General features: G+C 45.6%; 1 protein-coding gene across 2 annotated transcripts in view; it reads left to right on the top strand.

Moving 5' to 3' along the window:
• The window catches only part of Notch2 (notch receptor 2), a 162,870-nt gene that overhangs the window by 121,103 nt on the left and 15,172 nt on the right, over window positions 1-26,595 (top strand). For both annotated transcript variants that reach the window (XM_028785178.1, XM_028785177.1), the window contains 13 exons: window positions 1,109-1,342; window positions 3,791-3,901; window positions 8,081-8,273; window positions 9,608-9,753; window positions 11,794-11,907; window positions 13,393-13,512; window positions 13,884-14,036; window positions 15,786-16,014; window positions 16,803-17,004; window positions 18,633-18,786; window positions 19,038-19,222; window positions 20,809-20,941; window positions 25,972-26,208. In XM_028785178.1, coding sequence (XP_028641011.1) covers window positions 1,109-1,342; window positions 3,791-3,901; window positions 8,081-8,273; window positions 9,608-9,753; window positions 11,794-11,907; window positions 13,393-13,512; window positions 13,884-14,036; window positions 15,786-16,014; window positions 16,803-17,004; window positions 18,633-18,786; window positions 19,038-19,222; window positions 20,809-20,941; window positions 25,972-26,208 — 2,211 coding nt within the window. The remainder of the gene's footprint in view (window positions 1-1,108; window positions 1,343-3,790; window positions 3,902-8,080; window positions 8,274-9,607; window positions 9,754-11,793; window positions 11,908-13,392; window positions 13,513-13,883; window positions 14,037-15,785; window positions 16,015-16,802; window positions 17,005-18,632; window positions 18,787-19,037; window positions 19,223-20,808; window positions 20,942-25,971; window positions 26,209-26,595) is intronic.

Below are 26,595 nucleotides of genomic sequence, written 5' to 3'. Positions count from 1 at the left end.
TCTTCTGGCCTCTGTGGGCACCACACACACACATGGTTCACATGCATGCATCTAGGCAGGCAAACAAACAAAGTCATGAGAAGAGTCAGAGCATGAGTTAGAAACAGGTTCTTAGTGCATGGGCATTGTGCCTCTGATTTCTCTCAGGTCTCAGGAGAGCACATTTAGTTCTCACAGCGGTGCAGAGCTGATGTCTGTTGTAGGTGTGGACTCTGAGCTCTTTTCCTCTTAGGGATAATTGCCTCCTGTTGGAGATGCTCCAGATGCTTCCCAGCCTGTTTCTGTGGAGCAGGCCTTCACAGCAGTGAGGTTAAGTTGGAGGTCTCATGTTTAAGGACAGGAGGGATGTCGAGATGCTCAGTGGGCACCACACCTGCCACACAAGCCTGAAAATATGATTCTACTCCCAGACCTCATGGGACAAGGAGGGAAAGTTGTCCCCTGATGCCCATATGGGTGCTATGGCATGTACACACTCACACCACCCACTTAAAACATAATCAATTAAAAATAAATTTAAATGGAGGAAAGACCTCCTGGAGCCTTTTAGGAAGAGGTGGGACATGGATGAAGTTATACCTCAGCTGTGGGATGCTTACTTATCTCATTGACTCTCAGAGGGTCATAAGTGGAGCATTCATCTTATTTAATGAGTATTTATTTAGAAATTAGTAGCCTAACACTCTTGGAAGGGCTCTGAGACTCCATCTCTATTCTCCAGACTCAGATTTGTAAAACAGAATACATGAAACCATAGTCAGTGCCTGTATGTTGGGTTGGGAGGAAAGGTATTCAGAGGCAGCATGCAAGGAGGAAGTGTGGAGTGCCTTCCTTCCTGAAGGCCAGGAAGCAGTGCAGCTGAGAAGAGAGCATCGGACCCCAGGCTCAGGCTCGGGGGTATTTCGGTTCTGCAAACTCCACCAAGAATCTGTAAGCACAGGGTCTCCAAGCTCAAATTCTAAATCAGTCAGACAAGGCCACTGCCCAAGGCCAGCTGTGAGAATTGCTCCAGACGTGGGGCAAGCAGGGTAGCTGGGCAAGATGCCTTTGGTGTAGACTCAGCATGCTTCCTGGTTTCAAAGGCTTCTCACTAAAATTCCTTCTGCAGGTTTCACTGGCATGTTGTGTGACGAGAACATCGACAACTGTGACCCAGATCCTTGCCACCATGGTCAGTGCCAGGATGGGATTGACTCGTACACCTGCATCTGCAACCCTGGGTACATGGGAGCCATCTGTAGTGACCAGATTGACGAGTGCTACAGCAGCCCTTGCTTGAATGATGGGCGCTGCATTGACCTGGTGAATGGCTACCAGTGTAACTGCCAACCGGGCACATCAGGTAGGACAGTCCCCCCCCTCCCAACCTCCCTTCCCTCTGTCCCTCCATCCAGGGCCTGTTCTCTGGCTTTGTTAGCTAAAGTGACAGCTTTCTTCCTGCTCTGTGTCTGGCAGGGCCTCAGGAATTTCAGGCAGAGGTAAGACCTTGGTAGTTGTGAAGTAGACTGCCTAGGGCTCCTCACAGGCCACCTGAGCCTGGAGGGAGGCTACTGGCTAGAGGAGTGCCTGTGCTCTGCTATCAGGAGTTCTGGAGCTATTTCACTGGGCAGCTGCATTTCACAGGTTGTCCTGAAGTCCATTTTACCTGTGAGAGGAACGATCTTGGACACAGCTATAGCTGTAGACAGAGAGATCCTGTGAGAGATCAAAGGGAAAGGTCTTAGTGGAAGATTAGCCAGTGTGAGCCTTTTTGAGCAGAAGACCTGCTGATCCGTGGGGTGATTTGGGGGACTCCTCCTGGACTTACGGAAGTCAGCCTATGGAGCGGGCAGAGGTAGGGAGAGGGTAGCTGCCCTGATTTTATTGTGTTCCTTCAAATCCATTTCTTCAAATCTGTCAAAGGTCCTGGTCTTCATCCAGGGCCTCACACATGCCAAGTTTGAAAACAAAGTCCTTTTTGAATTGCTCAAGCATACGAAAAACATCCCATGCCTTCACAGCTGAGAATGTGGGCCCCCTCCCCACGTTTAGATAACTCCCTCAAAGGGCTGAATAGAGCTTTGTGAAACCTTCCAAAAGCAATTTGCTTCCGGGCTGGTCCCCAGACATGAGAAATTGCAGTAAGAAGGAAAAGTGAGAGATTTACAAGCAGTTGAATAGGGGCCTTTAGAATGGAGGGGCTGTGGTAGGCTTGCTGTCTCCCTCACTGTAACAAACATGCTGGAAAGCTGGCGAGTGGTGGGTTGGCAAGAACTTATCTTCCTCTGGGATTATATCCTTGTGCCAGAGTGTATCAGGTAGCCTTTCCTTAGGGGATAGAGGCAAGAAGTTACTATTCATGGTTTGCAGCAGGCAGCGTGTAGAGGAAGGCCAGGCCCATTGCTGCAGCTGTTGGAGGAGTTAGAGCAAAGAGCTGCAGGCAGCATGCAGATTTGCTGGTCTGTTTTTAGTGGAAAGGAGCCGGCGTGTGCTGGGGCCTGGCTTGAAAGTCCATTTAGGGGTCATTGCGGATAGACTGTCATCGAGTGATGATTTCTGATCCAGGTAACATGCAGCCTCTGTTGGTAGTTTGGTCTTTGGAAGGAATCATCACACTTGCCTGTGATTTCCACTGTCTGGATGTCAAAGGGAGATAGACCCTGTCACTTTTAGGATCTTCTCTCCTCTGTCCTTTAAACTCTTGAGGTAATTAGTTCTCTTGAGTTTCAAGTAACCTAAAATGCCTTGATCTAGCATAAAGGAAGAAAAAAGCCAGAAAAGCAGACAGTTCAGCAACAGTATTAGAAGCCTCTTGTGGGCTCTAAGAAACAGTAGGACCCCAGACTGTGGGAGAGGACAACACAAGCAGGAGAGCTGCACCTGAGGTCCCAGAGGGCTGCTCTGTCCGTGAAGATGCTTGTGGGCAGCTCGGCTGAACCAGGACCCCAGGGACTAGAGCTGTACTGGCATGCCAGGGCTTCGTGGACTGGAGGCCAAAGGCTAGAAGGCCCATCCTTGTATACAGGAATATGAAAGCTTGCCTCTCATTAGTGGTCATTGAGGTTAACCTCATCAACATAGGAAGGACATTCTGGCTATGGAGGTGGTAATTATTAACAAACATTTGATCACTTACAGATAATACAGTTGGTGAGTAAATCAAATGGTGACATTTGGTCTAGGAGTTTTACCTGTTTATATTCTTACATGAGTTTTTACTTTTATACTTTTTATACCACAAAACAGTCTATAGGACCCACAAAGTATCTCTTAGATGCACATTAACTAATGTAATATAGTTTCCTGTTTTGTTTTAGTTAAAATGGATTCTAGAAGTGTAGGATGCTGCTGTTTCAGCTCACGGGTCAGGCTGTGGCTGCTCCTCCTGGCTTTGATGCTCTCTCAACCTGAAGGCTGAGAGTTAACAAATTACACAACAACAGATTTTAATGTCTTCACCAAAGCCATGAAATGGGCACATGTTTGTTTGGCTATGGGTGTGTAGATATGTATCCATCTGGTTGGGGCCTGCAGCCTGGATTCTGGCTAATATGCTGACAGTTTTGCCTATATTGCCTTTGTGCCATTTCCATGACAACAGAGTAGAAGGGACAAATCATGGCTAAGTATGAGTAATCCAGTCCTCTTGGTTTCTCAGTCCTGGATTCTGTGGATTGTACTTGGCGAAGCGTTGCTTTGTTCTGTTCAGATGGCCTGGATTCCCTTCAGACTTCTGACTGTGTAGCACCATAGGTGGAAGTGCTGACATTCCTGTGGTAACACAGAATCATTTCTCTGGGTCTTTTTATAGGTCTTAATTGTGAAATTAATTTTGATGACTGTGCCAGCAACCCTTGTATGCATGGAGCCTGTGTGGACGGCATCAATCGTTACAGTTGTGTGTGCTCTCCGGGATTCACAGGTAACGCTCCTCGCTTTTGGAGGGGGCCTCTGTTAGCCCCATCAAGTTGGGAAGGGGCCCCTAAGTGAAAATCACTTTTTCACCTGTTTCCTGTTTCTCATCGTGTCTGGAAGGTTTATAATCTGCTTCTGTACTTCTCTGAACCAGTTCTCTGTTTCCAGACCTTTTCTAAGTGGAAACACAGCCTTTCCTTTAGCGTTTCAGGTCATGTGTTTCTTGCTACCTGAGAATTCCTAGCAGACTGTAACTTTCCATCACTGTGCTTGAGTTAATGCCTCCAAAGCCACCTTTGTTTTCCTCCAGGCAGTGGCCAGTGCCTTCTGTAAAGTCGTGCCCAAGGTAAACATGCATGCAAACACTGACTGCTTATCTTGGGGTCGTGCCTCGTCTGGGAGCCTATTTGGGGAGGGCATAATTTGAGGAGACCACCAAATAGCTTGGCTACAGTGAGCAAGATCTTTTTGCCCATGAAAAGAAAGTAGATTAAAATAATACTGCATTGTGACTCTTCCTTAAGTCTGACCCTCTAAAGGATTTGCACATGCGCCCATAGGTGAAGTCCAGTCCACACATTCTCTCTTCTTCCTTTTCTTTGTTAATATTAACTTAATATTAATATTAATTATTATAGAGGCGCCACAGGAAACCTGGGTCCTCCTGGCAGCTAATTACAGTAAAGGTCCCATCGTTAGGATACACTGTGTGTTCTGCTCTTCCTGGACATTGCCACACATGTGCAGACAGATATAATATTACCCTTTAGTAACTGCCATGTGGTTACCTGCTCCTCAGGTGAGCAGCCCACTTCGGAGCTTTTGGCAAAGCCTAAGGACAACCAGAGCCAGGTGAAGAGAGTGTTAGGTACTCAGTTTCTCTATGCCAGTGGTATGACATGCCAGGAACATTTGTGGCTTTGGTGGACCTCAGTTCTTCCTGGTGATGAGAAGCCAGTGTGGTGAAGGTTTCATGCCCCAACCCACTGAGGTAGCCTGGTGAATTTGGGCATCCTGAAAGCTGTTCTCCCAGATACATAGGAGCTAACTAAATACACAGACCTGTTGAAGTGCAGTGTAGTTAAATGAAACAGGAAGAGAATGCCTAATTTGTATGAACAGCTTATTTTGAGCTAAGAACCAAGATGCTTGCCCCGTCTCACTTAGTTGGCACAGCTGCTACTGTTCTTGTAGTATTGAGGAGAGGGCAGAGAGCAGAGAGGCAGGGTGATGTTCTCAATGCTCTGCAATCAGGGGTCTGTCTGCCCCAGGCATCTGACCCCAGAGCCCAGGTTCATTCCCATTGCATGGCCAAGAGGGTGCATGTTATGGTTTCCTTTGGGATTTATTTAAGACTTCTCACCGGACTTAGTTTTTTAAATGTCAGTGAATCATATTCTGTCTGTTTTTAACATTCAGCAAATCAGCAGGGTCAAAGAGAGGGCACATAGGCTAAAAATACTCTAAAATAAACATAAGGTGTAGCATGAAACTACATAACTGAGAGATGGAATGTTTTGGTTGCTGGGTGGTGCCCTCTTCTTGGGAACTGTTTTCTGGTCCAAGAGGCTGTTTTGTAAATCTGTTGCTGGAAATGTCTAAGAGTCATGATCCATAACTGTGAGGTATTTGGGGTTTTTTTCTTCTATTTTATTTTAATCATTCCCCCTGCCATTTTCATAGGCGCTTTAGAAGATCCGAGAGAGGCCCTTGTCTTTTCTCTTTTTAAGGCTGTTCTTGTTCTCCCATGATCCCTAGATACTCCGATTAGGTGGGAGAAAGTCAGGCATCATGTGATCCTATAAACACCTTTCTGTTTTCCAAAGCCCCTGGTAGTGTTTGGATTACAGGCTGATGGCAGACTCCCATAATCCTAGCTGTTCTGGAAGCTCATGCAGGATGGTCACAAGTGCATGGTCTGCTGGACCATGGACTGAATTCAAGTCAGCTGGGCAACTTAGTAAGAGCTGGCTTCAAAATGAAAAGTAACAAAAGCAAACAACAAAATCAGGGCTAAGAGATAAAGTGCCAAAGTAGAGTACTTGCCAGCATGCATGAGGCCCTGGGTTCAATCCCAAGTACCAAAATCCAAACCAAGAACAAGAACAACAAAACCCAAACAGTAAAACAAACCAAAAATGGTCTCCACAAAACAAACAAAAAGCCCAGCCTCTCCCAGATCTACTGTCTTCCTAAATTCTCCTAACCATCCATAAATGGAGTTGTTCAGACCTCAGTTAACGAGTATGGCCGCAGAGATGGACCTTAATAAGCCAGTGAGCTACAGAGTGCATGCACTCCTCCCGGGGCATGGAACCTCTTTCTCATCCTTTGGCTGTAGTTATCACAGAAGAAATTCTCAGGACACGTTGGCAAGTGAATAGACTACTTCTGCTATCCAGCCTAGACCCCGTGGTCCACACTGCAGCATGCCATCATCCTTTATACACTGAGTAATTTACTGTAAATAGTAAGAAACACACAGTAATTCTCGTGTTGATCATCACTGCGCCCCACAAGGTGCAGACCTGTGACTAGCCGTTTCTGATACCCAGTGGACACTATGACGGCAGAATACTACAGAGGTAGCTGCCAACCTACTTGTGAACTACAGGAGTAGGGGTGGTGCCAACTCACATCAAAACAGCTTAAAACTTTATCTTGGAAATTGTTTAAAGGCAAATAGGGGTTTGGGGATGTAGCTCTATGGAGGAGTGCTTGCAGACACACACACACACACACACGGTGGCTCATGCTGAACATTTGGAAGACTGAGGCAAGATATACAGAAGAAAATGGCAGCTATCCTAGACTGTGGGTCTTTACCACAGGAGCCGACAAAGATGGTTCACTGTGCACAGGAGGCTGTCAGCCTGCTAATACCTTACTTTAAAGGGCATGCCTCTTTTATTTGGAACTTTTTGAACTAAATAAATATAGTGTTACTCTTTCTGAAATTAATTTTAAAAAAAAAGATCTTCAAACCTGATTTAGGACATTGTGTTCTTGAAGTTCATAAATTCCTTCATAATAGTTGCTAGATTTCACTCCCAATGCTATAGGAAAAAGTTTAATTTCGAAGCATTTCAGAATGTTAATTCTCAACTTTTATAAAAAAGACATTTGTATGTTTAGTCCTTAGCATTGTAGGCAGCATAAGGCAGCGGTGAGGAAGGCTATAGCAGACAGGCCTTCAAAATTCAGTCATGGGTGTGTTCTGGCAAGACCATGTCTACTTCGATTTCATGTCCTGCCAGCACCTATATTTTTAGAGCTCTAGTGCCTGAGCCACAGAAACCATATTAAGGGTGGTTGTCAGGCCCAAGCCGGCACAGTCTGTGGCAATGGGGCCTAGAAATTGTCAATGTTTTTAAAAACCATTTTATTTACTTATTTATTTATTGTTGATGCCTATGAAGGCCAGAAGACGACGTTGGGTTTCCTGAGGTAGAGTTATATGCACTTGAGAGCCATCTGACATAGGTGCTGGGAACTGACCTCTGGTCCTGAGCAGTCAACATTCTTAACCTCTGGACCGTCTCTCTAGCCCTAGAAACCACATTTCAAAGAGACATTTGTACATTAAAGTTTGAAAACCACTGGTCTAGACTGGGAGTCACTGAAGTGTTTTCTCAATTATTAGAGGGCAGTAAATGCTTGCTTATAGACTACTGACAGAGGAAGAAAGTGAGTTAGCCCTATTCTAAGAATGAAAGCAAAGTATCTATTTTTTTTTAATCAGTTTAACATTAAACTAGCAGTCTGTTCATATCCCAGCTAATTGTGATTAATCAGAGATGAGAATGTAAAGCCTTGACTGAGGAAAAACGTAGAACACATGTGAGGCAGAGCTCTTCGTGCACACACGGCAGTGCCAGGAGGGGCAGCCATCTCTGGTGATGTCTGATGGTCTCCTTAATGCTTGTGAAGTTCTCAAGTTCTAAGCTAGATGCAGTCTTCCTGAGAGTGCTGCGGCTTCGATCTGCTGTCGTTAGTAACTTCCCTTCCTTATTAATTGCAAGTGCTCCTTGAGCCTTCCTTGCATGGTGTGACGTGCTTCTCCCTGTTAGTCCTTGAACCTTACAGCCTGCTTCCATGGAGAGTGTCTGCATCTGCATCTCATCATTCTCACCCTGCTCCTTGAGAATTTAAGTTTGAGTAACATGGCCCCTGACCCCCTCTACAGGGCAGAGGTGCAACATTGACATTGATGAGTGTGCCTCCAACCCCTGTCGTAAGGGTGCGACGTGCATCAATGATGTGAATGGTTTCCGGTGTATATGCCCCGAGGGACCGCATCATCCCAGCTGCTACTCACAGGTGAACGAGTGTTTGAGCAATCCCTGCATCCACGGAAACTGTACCGGAGGTCTCAGTGGGTAAGTAGCTGCCATCTGCTAGCTAGTAGCTGCTAATTGGCCAGTTGGCTTTTAAAACCAACTGAAGGAAATACTGACATGATAGCTTGAATCTGTCAGTTGGGAACTTGACCTGATATTTAGGTAAAGGTTTTGATGGTCTGTGTCAAAGTCTTTCAGATCACTGCACTGTCTATAGAAGCTGGCCCATCTTCTCGGACTGAGAACTTACTTGAGAAATAAGGACTGTCTCCTTTACATAAGTAATCAACAAGGACCCCATGGGAAGGTCCAGGAATTCATGCATCTAGCAGTTATGTTTTAGATTACAGGATTGAGACCTGAGGAGTGTTCTAGACTGACACCCCACACACCTTAGCACAGTTTGTCCCTGTTCTGTCCTGGAGCCTGTGATAATGCATTTGCCCCTGCATACCCTCAGAGTTGTGTGGCATGTGATGGTTTTAGAACAAGAGTGTCTTAGACACTATGAGAGGCCATGTACTCTTGTCATAAGACAGCATGGTCATGGCCACACCTCAAACCTAAAAGAATGGAGAATGTGTTTGATAAGTTTGTTTTCTTAATGGTTTAACCTAGCTCTCTGATCCAGAACATGATGATCTTCAAAGCAGCCCTCCACAGCTCACCCCTCCTCCACTCTCTCTCCACCCTTCCCCCACTGCAGCTCCCCTTCTCTGACTGATCTGATATTGCATTTAAGGACTAATGATGTTCAGGTCAGATATTATATGTATTTCAGGTATTTTCAGCTTTTCAGCTTTTCTTGCTCAACACCACGATTTCTGAGGCAGGGTTTTGATCTGAAGAAAGCATGACTGACCTGTAAGACTCCAGTCAATCCTCAGAAGGCTTGAGTGGCTTCTTTTCTGATGTCTAGTTTGTACTAGGGATTCTGAGCTTTGTTCATGTTAATGTTCCTTCAGATTGCCCCAGTGTACCTGACAAGCTATTGCCTGTGTTTGCAGTTCACCAGCTTCCTAGTGATCCAGGGAAGCACCATGTAGGTCTTCCAACTGAGCCTACTAGATGGATTCATGACTCTTACCATGTGACAGTGGTTCCAGTATAGATCCATAGGAAAGTAGAAATGAGCTAATGCCTGTAATCTTTGTACTAGGGAAGCCTAAGCAGGAGGATTACCAGGAGTTAGAGGTGAGCCTAGACCACATAGAGAGTTCTAGATAAGCCTGGGCAACAGAGTAAGACCCTGTCCTCAAAATACCAGACAAAAGAAAAGGAAGGATGAAACTGGCTTTCACCTATTTCTTATGTATCTCTTATGACTCAGTTGTACCTTTGGACTGCATAATAACACCTCTGTCTTCTTGCAGCTATAAGTGTCTCTGCGATGCAGGCTGGGTTGGTGTCAACTGCGAAGTGGACAAAAATGAGTGTCTTTCTAACCCATGCCAGAATGAAGGAACCTGTAATAACTTGGTGAATGGCTACAGGTGTACATGCAAGAAGGGGTTCAAAGGTGAAATGAAGACCCGAATTGTTATAACTGCTGTTTGTCTTCCCTTGTTGTACGCTGGTCCACATCTTGTTTCCGTTTGTTTTTGTTGGTGTAGTTTACAAATACAGTAAATATGCTGAGCACTTAGTGTTTCTGAGACATGTGGGGAATAAAAACTCGAGTAGATACCTTTCTACCTTCAGCCTACCAGAGAGATAAAGTCTTGGCACAGCAATACTTAAGATGAGCAGTTCAGACTCCACTTAGGGGCTGGCAGATAGCTCTGTGGGTAAAGGTACCTGCTGACTGACAATCTAAGTCCTAGTGTCTAATTGTAAGCTTCTTAGCCAAGGTCTGGTTCTATAATAAGTCAGATAGCTTCTTGGACTGAGATGAGAGTGTTGTACTTACCGGCACTGGACCCTGTGATGTGCTCAGGACCTTCCCAGCAAATTCTTACACATGAGCTATTCTGAACACTTAGTTTCCTGTGTTCTTTTGGAAAAATACATAGCAGAGGAACATGTCTCCAAAATATTTTACAATCAGTTTTCCCTGTGTTGGGCTATTTGACACTTTGGTGTGTTTTAGAACTACTCATTTTGATTACAGGTTGAGTAGCCCTAACTCCAAATGTGGAGTCTTTCAAAATCGGGAACTTTTTGAACATCAGCATTAAGTGAAAGTTCGTGAAATCGTGTATATTTAAGTCACCCTCAGTGTGTGTGGAAGGATAATTGGAGGGAGACACAGTCACATCCTTCAAGTAGCTTGTTATTTATTTGTAAGTCCTCACTCTATCCTACCCTTAAAAAATCCTGAACAGATGAAGCACCATGACCAAATGCAAGCTGGGAAGGAAAGGGTTTACTTGGCTTCCACGTTGCTGTTCATCACTGAAGGAAGTCAGGACAGGAACTCATACAGGGCAGAAACCCAGGGGCAGGAGCTGATGCAGAGGCCATGGAGGGCGCTGCTTACTGCCTTGCCTCCCATGGCTTGCTCAGCCTGCTTTCTTATAGACCCCAGGACCACGAGCCCAGAGCCCAGGGATGGCCCCACCCACAATGACTGGGCCGTCTGCCATCAATCACTAATTAAGAAATGCTCTATGGCCTTCCCCACAGCCAGATCTTTTAGGCACTTTCTGTATTGAGGTTCTGTCTGTCAGTAAAGTCTGTCAGCTTTAGTGTATATCACAATAATATAACTGTCCAGCACAGATACCAAGTATTTCAGAGAAAAGATACCCAGATGACACCAGACAGATTTAGGAAGTCTCTACGTCAGACACTAATGTTCTGATATATTATGTTACATTTGCCAAGAAAGTTATAGATTCAAAAGCACTTTTCTTCTTTTTTTTTTAATCTCACTATAATTTACTTATCAGTGATCACATGGAAAATGAGAATATAAAATCAAAACCTGTTTGTTCAGTGAGCTGTGAGCACCTTTGAGGCCTGGTCTCTGGCTCCCTGCTCCCTCTTGCTCACAGTGCTCTGGCTTCTCCATCTTTAAGGGTCTTGTTGGGCCACATTGGAGGTACAAAGATGGACAGATTCTGGTCCTGCCTTAGTCCTACTCTTCCTTACTTTTTTTTTTTTAATCTTTTAGTAGGAATAAATTTTCTGCCTTGAAATAGGAGAACTATTTTCAAGGCTTTAGTCTCTGATAGCAGAGACCACACAGGTGGAAGAGTGGGCACACTTGAGGGGTTTTCTCCATGAGTTTGCCCGTTTTCTTATCAGAAACTTCCTGTTAAACGGCCCATGTTTAGGTAGAGCAGCAAGCTTTTCAGCATAGTGAGTTCTCAGTTCATCTTGGAGAATCCAGTTATACAGGGAGGAGCATTAGGCCTCATCAGGCACTCCCTTCACAGTTTTGACCAACCATTGGCTGACTGTGTATCAGAGACCCCAAACTAGAATGAATGAGCAGGTGCTCCCATGACCCAAAGACATGAGTGTCATTTCCACGACATCTAATTGTCACCAACCACTAGGCGAGCTGGTTAGTAGCTGAGGGTGACAGTTTCAGTGTTTCCCTCTCCTCCTCCAGGCTACAACTGCCAGGTGAATATAGACGAGTGTGCCTCAAACCCGTGTCTGAACCAAGGAACCTGCTTTGATGACATTAGCGGCTACACTTGCCACTGCATGTTGCCTTACACAGGTGGGTATGGCAGGCGCCGGCGTGGCTGGAGGGTGTGTGTGTCCTGTGCCAGGCAGTGCAAACACACAAGGTCTGTGACTTGGGTCAGTGGCGCTGCTCTGAGGACTCACTTTGGTGTCACTTATGGTCTCCGAGGCAATGCCTTGAGCTCTGAGGAAACATGGTGGCAGGAAACAGATTCCTTTCTTTATGCTTCTTTGTGTTTGGGTTTTTGTTTGTTTGTTTTTCTGGTGCTGGGGATTGAACCCAGGACTTTGTGTCTCCTTAGTAATGTTTTGTTTTTGTTATTGTTGTTTTTATTTTTTAAGTATTATTCTTTCATCCCTGTTGCAGTTGCCCCTCCCTCCTCTCCTGTTAAGTTGTTCAGTGAGTTTCAGGGGTGCAGCTCTCCTGAGTCACTGCCCATGTTGGCGTGAACTTTTAGATGACATAGCCTTTGAGTAGCCCATGCTATTGTGAGTCACCCTCAAGGGCTCTACAACTGACTTACACCCCAAGCCCTGTGTTTTACTGTTTGCGGTTTTAAAGTTATATATGTGGAGAACTGGGTGCCTGCTTGGCCCAGTGTCATCCATCCTTTTGACATTTTAACATAATATTGTGGAAAAAATTCATGGTACTGTGTTTTTCTTTCTGAATACAAAATTTTAGGATGACTTTTAAAGTTGACTTTGTTGTAACTTGACTTCAGAAACAATTGAATAGTCTGTAAAACCCCTCAGTGGGTAAAGGCACTTGTCACCGATCCTAAGAATGAAGCATTGAGTCTCTAACCTTCTGAAAACTAATGTGATTTTAAAACATACCTTGATCCTCTTTTTAGTGAAATCATTTTTACTTCTTTTAATTTTTCTCTAAGTTTGAATTCAGTATTCTATGGCAGGAAACAGTCATTGGCAGGCAGACGTCAGCATCCCACTGATAGCAGTAGAGATTGCCTGGCAACAGAGATGCAGGTGTACAATGTACAGAGCTGGCCCAGGGGTAACAGTGGAGGAAGCAGCCAGCAGAGAGGTTGCGGGTTCATCCAGTGCTAGATGGGACTAAGAGTGCACGTCCCACTTAGTCCACAGAAATCCTCCCTGAGGACACGCTAAGGACACTTCAGAGAGATAAGTGAGCTTTCCAAGGTCACCAGGTTAGCTGCATTGGGCCAGTAGTGGAAGGAGCAGGTATCTCTCAGATCCTACAGCAGTGGTTCTCAACCTGTAGGTCACGTGCAAATCAGATACCCTGCACATCAGATATTTACATTATGATTCATAACAGTAGCAAAATTATAGATACGAAGTAGCAATGAAAATAATTTATGGTTGGGGTCACCACGGCATGAGGAACTGTACTAAAGCGCCCCGGCACACCACTGAGCTAGAAGCTCTTGGCTGCTGCTGTAGCCTGGGGTCTGAGCACATCGAGGTTTACAGTTTCAGGATGCCCTCTTTTCCGTGCTTGATTCTTTATCATAGACTGTCACTTGTTTTCCAGGCAAGAATTGTCAAACAGTGTTGGCTCCCTGTTCCCCAAACCCGTGTGAGAATGCTGCTGTTTGTAAAGAGGCACCCAATTTTGAGAGCTTCACCTGCTTGTGTGCTCCTGGCTGGCAAGGTAATGATAGCCGGATGCATTCTGCACTTGAAATAAAGCAGTCGGGCCCTCAGATGACACGGGAGGCCATAGGCTGCTGAAGCCTGTAATCTTCGTAAGGAGCTAGTAGCTGGAAGGGCTCATAAGACCTTTCCAGGTTCCATCTTTATAGTCCTCAAGTAGCTGAGACCCAAAACCCAAGAATTTCAAGTTATGAGTAGCAGTTGGGAGGAGTTTCTCAGGTACATAAAGGCCTTTCCGGGACTTCTTGCATCAAAACACCCTAAGCTCACGGTATACTGAAGCTCACACCTCTCTAAGCTTACACCCTGCCTTGATTTCTGTGGGAACTTTCTTCCAAAGACTGACTATTCATTACCCTCTCTTTATAGGTCACCGATGTACAGTTGACATTGATGAGTGTGTCTCCAAGCCGTGTATGAACCATGGCATCTGCCATAATACTCAGGGCAGCTACATGTGTGAGTGTCCTCCTGGCTTCAGTGGTATGGACTGCGAGGAGGACATCAATGATTGCCTCGCCAGTGAGTACACCTGCCCCGGGTCCCCAGGGAGAGAAAGCCCACAATTATTGGTCTGGTTTGAGGTCTCCGGCTTCTGTGACATTAATAATACTGGATCCTTACCTGGACTCCTAGTTAACCTGTTGTTGCACAGTGTCATGGAGATCCTGCAGCTTTGAATCAGCAGAAATGGCCCATTTTTGTGTCCCTGCCTTTAACAGATGATATAAATTTTGGGGTCGGCCAACTCAGAGCCCTGGATCTGGGCCTGGGTGGTAGCTGGTTAGCCTACAGGCTCTCCCTGACCCACATCTCCAGGGCACGCTTCAGCACTCCTTTGGCTGGGACACCAATGTCTCTACCTGCAGGAGGCGGGGTCACCTGTCCTGCTCCGCATTCAGCTCCACTGTGCTGCCCAAGCGAGGTACAGGGTGTGCTCCCCCAAATGCTACAGCCACTGAGGGGGTTCTCTCCCAGTCTCATGCCCTCTGCAAGCTCTCCTGACAAAATGCAGGTGGCTGGGGGGTCAGGAGGCAGGGCATCACGCTCACACCCACACCCTCAGGGCCAGCTCACCTGCGCTGCCACCAGCAGGGTCAGCTCCTCTGCTCAGCCTGCCTTATCATAGTACCCAGGAACCACAGTGGCTGGGATCCTCCCACGTTAGTCATTAATAAAGAAAACGCCAACACAGACTTGCCTACAGGAAAATCTGATGGTGGCATTTTCTCAGATGACTGTGGTTTGTGTTGAGTCCACAAAAACAAACAAACAAACAAACAAAAAACCCTGCATGGCACATTACCTAACTGACTCATTTTCAATTTTTTGGTACAGGTCCATTAATAATAAGTCTTATTTCACCCTGAATAGCTATGAGATGTGTGCTAACTTTCCTTCTTGAATCTGGTAATTTCCTTCTCTCTTGGAGAAGAATCTGTTTGGATAGAATTAGTTTCCTCACTCTCCTAGCTCAGGCTGCCCTGGGAGTCTCTGTGCAGTCCATGCTGGCCTTGAACTCATGGCAGTTTTCCTGCCTCACCATCTAAATGCTGAGATTACAGTGTGAACCACCAAGCCTGACTCTTTTCTTCTTGAACATATTTTGGGCTGTGCTAAATGACTCTGATAAAGCAGTGACCACTTGACCTTTCAATTCATTGCTTAAATTTTCATTTCATATTTGTGGTGGTTTCTGCCATTGTAACTTAACACCCTTTATGCCAGCAGCTATGTCATGGTTTTATTGCTTTAATCCCTGTGTCATTAGATTGTTCGAGGATCTGCTATGACTATAACTCAGAACTTGTTGACATTACTGGGACTGAAGTGATTTTTTAAAAAGAGAATCAAGTAAGAGAGAAGTACAGGAGGGCAATTGATTTATACAGTGTTCTTGGAACAGACCAAATGTGTAACCCGCTCCTTCAGCCTCCACAAATATCTTTTGAAAATACAATATTACCAAATTGTATGTGTTAAACCACATGATTGATTTACATGTGTGTAGAGGACCAATGCAAGTGTTATGACTATTAGTTACACAATGGTGTTAATATACGTTAGATTGATCTTGATTTTCAAACATTAAAAAAAAACTCAGGCAAGTGTTCACTGAATTCATTTTTCATGATAAGGTTCATGTCAGAATAAATGTAAAGGGGTCAAATATGGAAGCTGGAATGTGCTTCTTAAGGGTGTGGCTTGGCCTGGGTCATTCGCCTTCACAGTACTGCTGTCCTGAGTCCCACTTCTTTTGTCCTGTCTCAGACCCCTGCCAGAACGGAGGCTCCTGCGTGGACAAAGTGAATACCTTCTCCTGCCAGTGCCTTCCCGGGTTCATAGGGGATAAGTGCCAGACGGACATGAATGAGTGTCTGAGTGAGCCCTGTAAGAATGGGGGCACCTGCTCTGACTATGTCAATAGTTACACCTGCACGTGCCCCGCGGGCTTCCATGGAGTCCACTGTGAAAACAACATTGACGAGTGCACTGAGAGGTGAGCAGGGTGGACCTGGGTACCAGCAGCTCACAGGAGGGGGAGAGAGGGGAGGTAACATCACTGCAGCTCACAGGAGGGGGAGGGAGGGGAGGTAACATCACTGCAGCTCACAGGAGGGGGAGGGAGGGGAGGTAACATCACAGCACAATGCCAGGATTGTAGGGCAAGGATGAGCTCCACTTGAGACCCTTTCCACAGTCGTGTCTCATTGCTCAGGGTTTGAAAGACATGTAACTGGAAGGTCAAAGGTCAGAGGCTGAAAGGCTTTAGTGGGCTAGACCATCACTTATTTCTTGCTGAAGAACAGAAGAGCCATCAGTTCTGTTCTGTTCTCCTGCCTCTTTGTTCCAGATGTCAGATTTCTCTTTCTTTGTAGATCTGTTACCATGGTCTAAGTAGTTTTTAGAAGGTTTGTTTGATTTCTTTTTATTATTTTAGCAATGTGTTTATTCTCTTTCATGAAGAAATCTAGAATGAAAAGCTGTTTAGAACTTTCCATGTAAGGCCAATTGATTTAATGATAAAATGTTATGGAAAAGAACTCTCTTCAGGAGTCTAGACAGATCTGCCATTGAAATGCTCCTAGGACGGGTATTGGAAAGGAAGTTGATACTGTAATCTCTGACTCCCAGTCTAGTTTAGAAGACTTTAAAATTTACTGGGCATAGGCATTGGAGTCTCAGAGGTGTTTGTCCAGTTACATCGTAGACTTCAGCAGAGAGACTGCAGTAGCAGCTCAGCGCCTCAGCCCGAGTAGCTGAGGTTGCCTCTCATTTGTTCCTCAGCTCCTGCTTCAACGGCGGCACGTGTGTTGATGGAATCAACTCTTTCTCTTGCTTGTGCCCCATGGGTTTCACTGGGCCCTTCTGCCTCCATGACATCAATGAGTGCAGCTCTAACCCGTGCCTGAATGCGGGGACGTGTGTCGATGGCCTGGGTACCTACCGATGCATCTGTCCCTTGGGCTACACCGGGAAAAACTGTCAGGTAATCAGCTTCCCTCCCGCTCACCCGGCTCCTCACAGTAGATGAGGACCCTGTCTAGTTTCCAGGCAGGATGAACCATTCGAAAAGGTGGTCCCTGAGGTGAATCTGAGCTTCTTCTTGATAGCTAGAAGAGTCCAGACTGGTGATACCAGCAATGCCATATGGGCTAACAAGCTTCTGGTTGTTTGAAGAGGCTTACCAAGAGGAAAGTGTGACTGACAGTGAGCACATACATACCTTTCACAGGATGTGCAGGAAGAACAGTTGTTAGCTTTTCATTGTTAACCTAAAAAAAAACAAAATAACAACAAAAACAACTTAATAGGAGGTTTGTTTGGGTTTGTGGTTTTAGAGATTTTAGGCTTCACTGGCTGCTTTTGTTTATGGGCCTGAGACAAAGGTAAGTGTCATAGTGACAGAGCTGGTATAGGACTCTTCTCATGGTAGCCTGAAGCAGAGAGGGAAAAGGAGAAGGGGAAGGGGGGAAGACAAGGGAAGAGCGGAGCAGAGACAGATGAGGCAGGGAAAGCCAAGAACAAGATGTAGCTACCCCAAACATACATGTACACAGCGAGCCACTTTTCCATCCGGTGTTTCCTCTAGTTCTCAGAATTGTTCAAAAATATCCATCATTGAGAACCAAGCCCTCAACACATGAGCCTCCAAGGTCATTTCATATTCAAACACAGGACAGAGCAATCAAAATCACAGCAGTAAATACCAGGTATAGCTAACAGGGGAATGCTTTGCAGTGTTATAACATAGCCATAACCAAACTATATATCTTTAAAACTCAAATATGTAAATACAAATCTATATATAATTAGGATGGAAGGAGTCCTCACAGGAAACTAACTTCAGTTCATGAAGGAGAAGCAGCTTCCACCTGATCCCCAGAAAGGATAGTTTCCAAACTTTCCAATTCACATACAAATGGTAATTTATGCTGCTTTCCATCTTCGGCATTTATCCAGTTATATGTCTTCTATAAGAGTAACAGAACTCAGAGAGCTCATGAATAAGTGACTAATTACAGAAGGCGTTTGATGACATTGGACTCAGAAGCAGCCACCTCCACGTGAAGCAGCTGGGTCTTGTTCCACCCTCCACTGGCCATTTTTCAGCCAGCAGCAGTCTGTGTCAGGAATGCAGCCCCCTTTCTGCCTCATGTTATTCATGAGCCTGGTATTGAAAATAAGGTTTTGAACCATTTAGGCTTCTGAATTGGATCATTTCCCCCATCTTCCCCATAGGCAGGGCTGGTCAGGGTGCATGAGGTCCTGCAGTGCTAGCATAGGAAGCATGGGCCCAGACAGCAGCCTTTGCCAGCCTTGCAGGGAGGCCACGCATGCTCACATAGTCACGTCTAATGCTCTGAGGATAACAGCTTACTGAGCCTCTAGAGTTGTTAGGTTCCTATGGCAAGGGCTTTTAAAATGACACTGGCCAGACAAACGAGACTATAAAGTGACAGAGTCTAGGACAGTGAGCCCAGTATCTTGAGTGAAGGCGTCCTTTTCTTTTTAAAACCAGTCCTTTCCTTTGACATCTCGTGACACACTGTAACTTAAGGACTTCACTTCTGGTATCTGGATTTTGATGCATGCACACCCTTGCCTTCACTTCAGACCCTGGTGAACCTCTGCAGCCGGTCTCCATGTAAAAACAAAGGAACTTGTGTTCAGGAAAAGGCAAGGCCCCACTGCTTGTGTCCACCTGGATGGGATGGTGCTTACTGTGATGTGCTCAATGTGTCCTGTAAGGCAGCTGCCTTGCAGAAAGGTAAGCTCCACCCCTAAGCATCAGGGTCTGACATACATGCTGGCATCCTGGGGCCCAGTACTGAAGGGACAAGGGTCTGAAGAAAGGCTAGAGGAACATTTAGAGATCTCAAAGAGAAAGGTGATTAAATTAAGAACTAGACACAGGTGAAGAAAATCCCAGAACAGCCATCAGCTGGGCTCACTTGCATTTGGGTTGAACGTGCCGTGTGTCACACTCTCTGACGCTTCTCTCTTCACCTGGTGTCCCAGGAGTACCTGTTGAACACTTGTGCCAGCACTCAGGCGTCTGTATCAATGCTGGCAACACCCATCACTGCCAGTGCCCCCTGGGTTACACAGGGAGCTACTGTGAGGAGCAGCTTGACGAATGTGCGTCCAATCCGTGCCAGCACGGTGCCACCTGCAATGACTTCATCGGAGGGTACAGATGTGAGGTGAGAAGATGGCTGGGCTCAGAGGGCTCCCAAGAGACAGTGCTGGTGTTAAAAACACTGGTTACTGAGTTCAGCTGTTCGTGTCCTACAGAGTATAAATGTCTGCCCGTCCTTATCAGCGTCTTTAGCAGCCAGTGTTTTTATTTTCAGCCATGCTTTCCCGTAGCTCTGGTAAGATGTCTTCATAGAGTCTGGCCCAAACTGGCTTGCTCTCTATGTTGGCATCCTGCAGGCTCACCTAGTACAATAGTCCCTCTGCTTCCTGAAGAGCAACACAGTTCATCAGCCAATGAGTAACTCTCTCAAACAAACAAACAAACAAAAAGTGTGGTCTCACCTGTTGTACCACAGCACCGTGCTCGGTGTTACTGTGTGTAATGCTTATGTGTGTGTCACTTTTCAACGTTTGGACTGATAGAAGTTAGAGCTGGATGTTAACCAAACACCAGAATGGGAACCTGAAACCCACCAGACCACCAAGCAACAGCAGAAGCCCTCTCTCCTGCAGACCACCAAGCAACAGCAGAAGCCCTCTCTCCTGCTGCCTCCGTCGGAGCAGGATGCTCTCAGAGCAGACCAGATCTGTTAGTTCAGAAGCCTGCCGCTGCTCAATTCAAACTTCTACACATCTGACTTTTTTTTTTTTTTAAATAGCCCAAATGAGCAGAATTGTAGCCATTTAATGTTGCCTGCCTGGTGTAGCCTGCAAAATGGCATGCAGTAAGTGTATCTTAGGTAAGATCAGCTCTGGAATCCAAGTAGCCCAGACTCCCTCGGGAACTCGCTCACCGGAAGACTTGTTGCTGGGTCATCGAATGTCACCACATAGTTTTAAGCTCCCTCTATGGTATCCCTTCTTTCAAAGTTTGCTTCTCCCTTCTCTTCTGTAGTCTTGTGCTGTGAGGGAGTTCCACTGCAGGCACTGTTGCCATAACGGTGCCTAAATGAAACTTCCCCCACAGTTGTCTTTTTCCTTATCAAGTCTTATTTCTCCCAATTCCTCCATCTCCACCCTCCCTCTCCATCGCCCCGCCCCCTCTACCCTCCATCGCCCCGCCCCCCTCCATCGCCCCGCCCCCTCTACCCTCCATTGCCTCGCCCTCCCTCTCCATCGCCCCGCCCCCTCTACCCTCCATTGCCTCCCCTCCCCTCCATCGCCCACTGCCTTCAGCCTCATCGTTTGCCCCTTCACACAGTCGCGCAGTGGACGCCGCGTCTTTACCACTGCACACACATGCTGTTTGAGCTTTGGGCTGCTTATCACGTGTGAAGGGGTGCACAATACACGGTTGAGGAAATCCTTACCCAGACGTTTTGCTTGGCAGGATCTTGTGGAAATGACCCTCAGAACATACAGTCCTCACTTTCCTTTAAAGTAGCTTGGGGGTGGGGAGATGGGGCTGAGAGAGAAATAGGTAAACCTGACCCGGCACAAGGAAGTAACAGAGAACGCAGTGGTTACAGAGGGATGGATACACAGTTGCTTAGTGGGGTGGAAAGCAAAGTCATGGTGACCTGACCTCTCCTTGGCCCTGTGGTCCGTCTCCAGCAGTAACCCCATTCCCCATGTCCTTTTCTCCTGGCAGTGTGTTCCAGGGTATCAGGGTGTCAACTGTGAGTATGAAGTGGACGAGTGCCAGAACCAGCCCTGCCAGAACGGAGGCACCTGCATCGACCTTGTGAACCACTTCAAGTGTTCCTGCCCGCCGGGCACTCGGGGTATGCGGTCTGCTTTACTCTTCCCACCAAGGCCAGTTGCTCAGCTGGACATGCATTCTTAGTGCTAAAACAATTCTTAAAAACTGAGACAGTTTAAAGAACACTACCTTCATTGTAGCCACTTACCTCTTCATCTCTGCTCCAACCCCCCACCCCCTCTGATCTTCTGCCAGCTTCGGTTCAGGTTTGGTTGTTTCTTAGCTTATGTTCCAGGAAACAGAATGCAGAATGGACGTAACCCTGGATAACAGGGGGTTTTGGTGCTTCAAGCGAAGTCAACCAGCAGCCTCTTAGAGGAAGTGAATCCACATAGGCCTGCTCTTTAATTGTTTAAGCTAGCCAAGTCTTGTGTCCATAGAATGAAGAAATCTATGTGATGTGTTTGGCTGCTGTCCCAGGAGGCTGCGGATGGAAAGCTGCTGTCTTGCACCTGCACCCCTGGACTGTGGGCGGTAGACCCATCAGTGTGCTCTGGGACTTGCCACCTGCTCCAGACTGTCTCCTGGAGAGAGCATTGCTTGTTAAGAACATCTGGTGCTGAAGGTTCTGCATAGCCTGTGAGCAACATGGCAAAGATAGCAGTCATAAGTTGAGGCAGCAGTCAAACAGAAGGACCCTCAGAGAAGGCTTTGTGTTGGCTTAGACTTTTGTGCCAGTGCATTTGGAAAACTTTTCTTCCTAGAGATCAAATTTGGCTAAATTAAGGCAGAAAATACTCCATTAATAGGTACATAGTACAAAATGAATCTTAGGGAAGGGAGAGCTGAGGACCAGCCTGAAACTGTTTTAAAATTCATTACATGGAAAAAGGAGGGTTGGTTCCTAGTCTAGAAATAGGAAATTCCATGGTAGAAGGAGTTGGACTCAGTTCCAGATGCTTTCTTACTAGTGTATTCCTTTGTATTCACCCGCCCACCCATCCACCCATCCATCCATCCATCCATCCATCCATCCATCCATCCATGCATCCATCCATCCATCTTTTGTGACAGGGCATTTTTGAGTAGTAAAGGTAAATGCATAAGGAAAGAACCAAATTGATTCTCTATCTTCTCCTTTTGGAGGTTCATATTCATATCCCCCCCCAATCTGTTCTCTCCTTCTCTCCCAGACTCTATCTCTCTGTTTCCCTTTCTCTTCTATTCTCTCCCTCTTCCCTTTTCCCTTTCTATATCTCTTCTCCTCTTTTTCCCTCCCTTCCCTCTTCCCCTCCATCTCTTTCCCTCCCCCTTTCTCCAGTCCCCATCCCCATCTCCCTCTCTTTCCTTTTCCATTTGTTCTCATCCCTCTTCCCTTCTCTCTCCAGTCCCTCTCCCTCTTTCTCTCTCCATCTTCCCCCAGTCTCTCTCCCTCTTCCTCTCCCCATCTCTCCCTCCTTCCCCCCCCTTATCCCCTCTCTCTTGCCTTCTCCCCTCCTCACTCTTCTCCTCTCTTTTATCCCTCCTCTCTCTTCTTACCTCTTCTCCCACCTCTCTCCTTCTGCCCCCAGAATCCCAAATAGCTCCAGCCTCAAATTCACTATAGGCATGTATTACCATGCCTGGGCGGTTAATGCCTTTAAATAATGGTATTGTTTAGGACAAGCTACAATTCTGGTGGTAGCTAATTATATATATCAAGTCTCAGATAACACAATAGTGGTTTTGTTAGGGTTTTTTATTTGCTGTTTTGGCACTCAGACTTTCACAGGTGTTGGGTTGCTGCCTTTCTCTGTGCTTTTGGTCTGTATTCTCCAAGGCTGCCACAGGAAAGGGGGAGAAATGTACAGGGCTATGCAGGGGCTTTCACTCAGTGTGGAAGTGACACATCACATCCCTAGAGGTGTGTGTCAGGACCACTCACTAGTGTTCTTCCATGGCCTGTGGAGGCTGAGAGCCTAGGAGAGGGCATGGGTTTTGTACTGTACCACAGACTGCCAGTTAGACGCATCCAGTCCCAGAGTGGAAGGTCTCCTAAGACAATGAGATTTTTGTCTTTTCTAAATCAATCTCTCTCTCTCTCTCTCTCTCTCTCTCTCTCTCTCTCTCTCTCTCTTTCTCCACCTCCTCTTCTTCTTTCTTCTCCTCATCTTCCTCCTCCTTTCTTCTTTTCTTTCTTAGCTTTTGTTGTTCTTGTTGTATTGAGACAGGGTTTCTCTGTGTATCCCTGGCTCTTCTGGAACTCGTTCTGTAGACCACGCTGGCCTCAAACTCAGGGATCTACCTGCCTCTGCCTCCTGAGTGCTGAGATTAAAGCTGTGTGCCACTGCCCAGCCCCTAAATACTTCTTTGTGGCAGCTTAGAGTAATGATGTAGTATATCTGTTGATTTGTTGACTGTTTCTGTGCCAGCTCCTCAGATGTGTCTTCTCACTGACATTACTGCTGTGACCCTCACTGAGGACTTAGTCTTACTGATGGTCTCTCATACCTGGCTCTCCCTATTTCCAAGATTGCCTTTTAATGGTCTGTTATAGAGTGTGGTTCTCTTCCAGTGTGTCCTACTTGAATGTTTGTTGGATTATACCTTGTATGTATGATCTTTCCAGATGCCTGAAACAGTGTATATCTGTCGTGACTTTTCCTCTCTGGCTGTCTCTCCTGTCCATCTGTCTCCTGTCCATCAGAGACTCTTTACTTCTCTCACAGTACAGTGAGAGTTAGTCCTGTGCTTGTTCTCAGCACTGTACTCCCAGGCCTTAGATGTTGCCTGCTCACATCTCCTGCTCCCCAGTGCACAGGCTACCTGGAATACTTCTGTCATCCTGCTGTTTGCATCAGGCTAAGAATGAGGTCACAGTCTCTTGATAAGCTATGTATTACTGATAGTTCCGTCCACATGGATGCTTTATGCTTGTTTTACTCATGACACCAAATATCAAGTATCCTGTGACACTGGGAACACGGATTGGCTTTGTTTGCGTCCACTTTCTGGTTCCCAGTTTAATCTAATCTGTCAGTAGATAAGGTGATATGTGCTTGTGGACAGGGATAAATATGTCCACACATGCATAGAAAGACATGCAGTAAAGACACACTCCCTCCCAGTGTACCCACTCCAACACCACGATCTCCCTCTCCACACTACACTCTCTTTGTGTCTCTAGAGGAGTTAAAAGGTTATCTTTAAAAATTGCATTATGTGTGTAGGAGCCAAATACAAAGATAGTTTTTATTCCCTACATTGTTAACTCTGAAGATGTATCAAAGATGCTGTTTTCACTTGACCTTTTTACTTAATTGGAATATGTTCATATCAAAATAGGGAACTTCTTCAGTATTTTCTCATAGCTTCAGAATTCCCCTTTATGACAACATTATGTATTGTGCTTAACTGGTCTTCTAGTGATAGACATTGGGTTGTTTTTTTTTTTTTTAAAGCACACATATAAGTGCATGTTACAGAATGCATTTTCAGAAATAGAGTCTGCCAGGCTACTGTACCAAGTTGTCATTTAAGTGGCTGTACTGGTTGCATCCTCTCAGGGAGCCACCTTTCTCTCTATGCAGTTCAGCTTCTAGCATATTTACAAGTTACTGGTTACCCTCTGAGATGTATCCTTTTCTTCTTTCCCTGTAATAATATACTGTCTATCCTTACTATGTGCAGAAGTTGTTTGTCTTTGCTGTGTGATGTGGATATTTTCCCAATGTACTGAAGTTGTAATCTTTCAGATGTCTTATTCTGAGGTTGGAATCTTTCGGATGTCTCTGTGGTGATTTTTTTCATGTAGATTATTTCTAATCATGTTAAATTTATCCATCTTTTTTTTGGCTGCTTGCATCTGAGTGGTAGTTGGTTTTATCCTCCACGCTTCAAGATTTATAAAGGCATTCTTCTGTGTTTTTATCCTGAACTAGCATCCTGAAGTAGCTTTCTCATGTGACTAGATGGTTGGTGTTTTCTACAGTGACTTGAGATAGAACTTTTATCAAATTCTAAGCTCCTGTGTGCATTTGGGTGCTGGTACGAGCACACCCCACCCCCAGTTATTGCTGTTGTTCTATCCATTAATTCATGAGAAACTTCCAGCTATGAAAGACTCTTCTTCATGCTCTCCTGGCTGTGATTTGGTTTTTCTATATCATTTTTGAGTCAGTTTGCCATTAAAAAGTGTTGCTGATATCTTTTTGAGATCTTATTACATTTATATATAATACAGTGACTATGCCTTTATTGTGAAGAGACGCATAATCAGATAAGGTATCTTTTCCATCTGTTCACATGTCCTCTGTCTGTCCTTCAGAGCACTTGCCTGTGAGGCCTCACATCTGGTTCTGGTGTTCTCGGTCGTTTGCCTTTTGAAGCAGCTAGTGACAGGGAGGTGCTCCCGTGTCTCCTTCCCTTTCTACATCTTGCTTCTCTTAAAGTGTGCCAAAGTGTAAGTGGTGAGGATATAGGAATATTTTAGTTTTTAACCTTTTCAAATTATTTTGTGGGATAGTCACTGATTTTGTTGTTTCTAAACATGTTCACAGTTATTTTAATTAGATGGTTTATATGTTCAGTGCATATTTAGCTAGAATAATCTTCAAATTCTTAGCAAGATATTTCTACTGTTGTTTTAAATAAAAAATATTAGTGTACCTATCCTCTTTTAAAGAAAAAAAATCAGTGTTTACAAAACATAAAATACTGTTGCCCAAAATCTAATCTCAACCTAGCCTATGGAGTAACTAGAGTGTGTTCTGTTTTGAACTGCATTCATATTTTGGTTGGAGTTGACAAATGATGGAAAACTCACGGAGTGTCTCCTGAGCTTTAGCTCCCATGCCCTTGAGATGGGACAGTTGTCCCTGCTGCTCTGGATCGAGTGAAGAGCAAGTGGAACCTCGGCTGCAACTGTCCCTTATGTTGCTCGCCAGGAAGCTGCGTGAACTGCACGCAGCTGGCGTGGACTAAGAGTATTCTTTGCCTTGCCCAGTTTGAAAGGCCCTACTGTAGACTGAGGAATATAATCTAGTTAATCTTTAAAGACCACAAGGGCATTTATCCCTTGCTAATGGTGGGTTCAATCGATTTTCATAACTCTGTCTGTCTTCTCTCTCATAGGCCTGCTTTGTGAAGAGAACATTGATGACTGTGCTGGGGGCCCCCACTGCCTTAATGGTGGCCAGTGCGTGGACCGGATTGGAGGCTACAGTTGTCGCTGTTTGCCTGGCTTTGCTGGGGAGCGGTGTGAGGGGGACATCAATGAATGCCTGTCCAACCCTTGCAGCTCGGAGGGCAGCCTAGACTGCATTCAGCTCAAAAATAACTACCAGTGTGTCTGCCGCAGTGCCTTCACAGGTGAGAACCTCTCAGTCCTTGCTAGTCTGATGTGCAGGAGGCTTGAGTAAACCAACCTTGATCTATATGGGAATGTCTGACCTTCTATAGCAAGCCAAGACCAGCTTAAGTCAAGGACTCAGTGCCCAGGTTTCCTTATGTCTTTGTACCATGGGCATCATGACTAGGCTCATCTTTGCCTTTGCTTTTAGAGAGACTCTTTTGCGGTATATGGTATATCATGCTGTGGCAAGAATATGAAAAATAATCTGTTGGGGCAGAGGGCAAGATTAACATTTTTCAATTGAGATAAATTAAGCAAGTCATAAAATCTGCCATCTTCATCATATTAAGCCTACTGTGCAGTAACATTCAGCACACCCCCACTGCAGTGACTGCAGTAACATT

Source organism: Grammomys surdaster, unplaced genomic scaffold (assembly GCF_004785775.1).
Source record: "Grammomys surdaster isolate TR1022 unplaced genomic scaffold, NIH_TR_1.0 125156, whole genome shotgun sequence".
Lineage (NCBI taxonomy): Eukaryota > Metazoa > Chordata > Mammalia > Rodentia > Muridae > Grammomys > Grammomys surdaster.
This window is presented reverse-complemented; position numbering and strand designations above follow the sequence as displayed.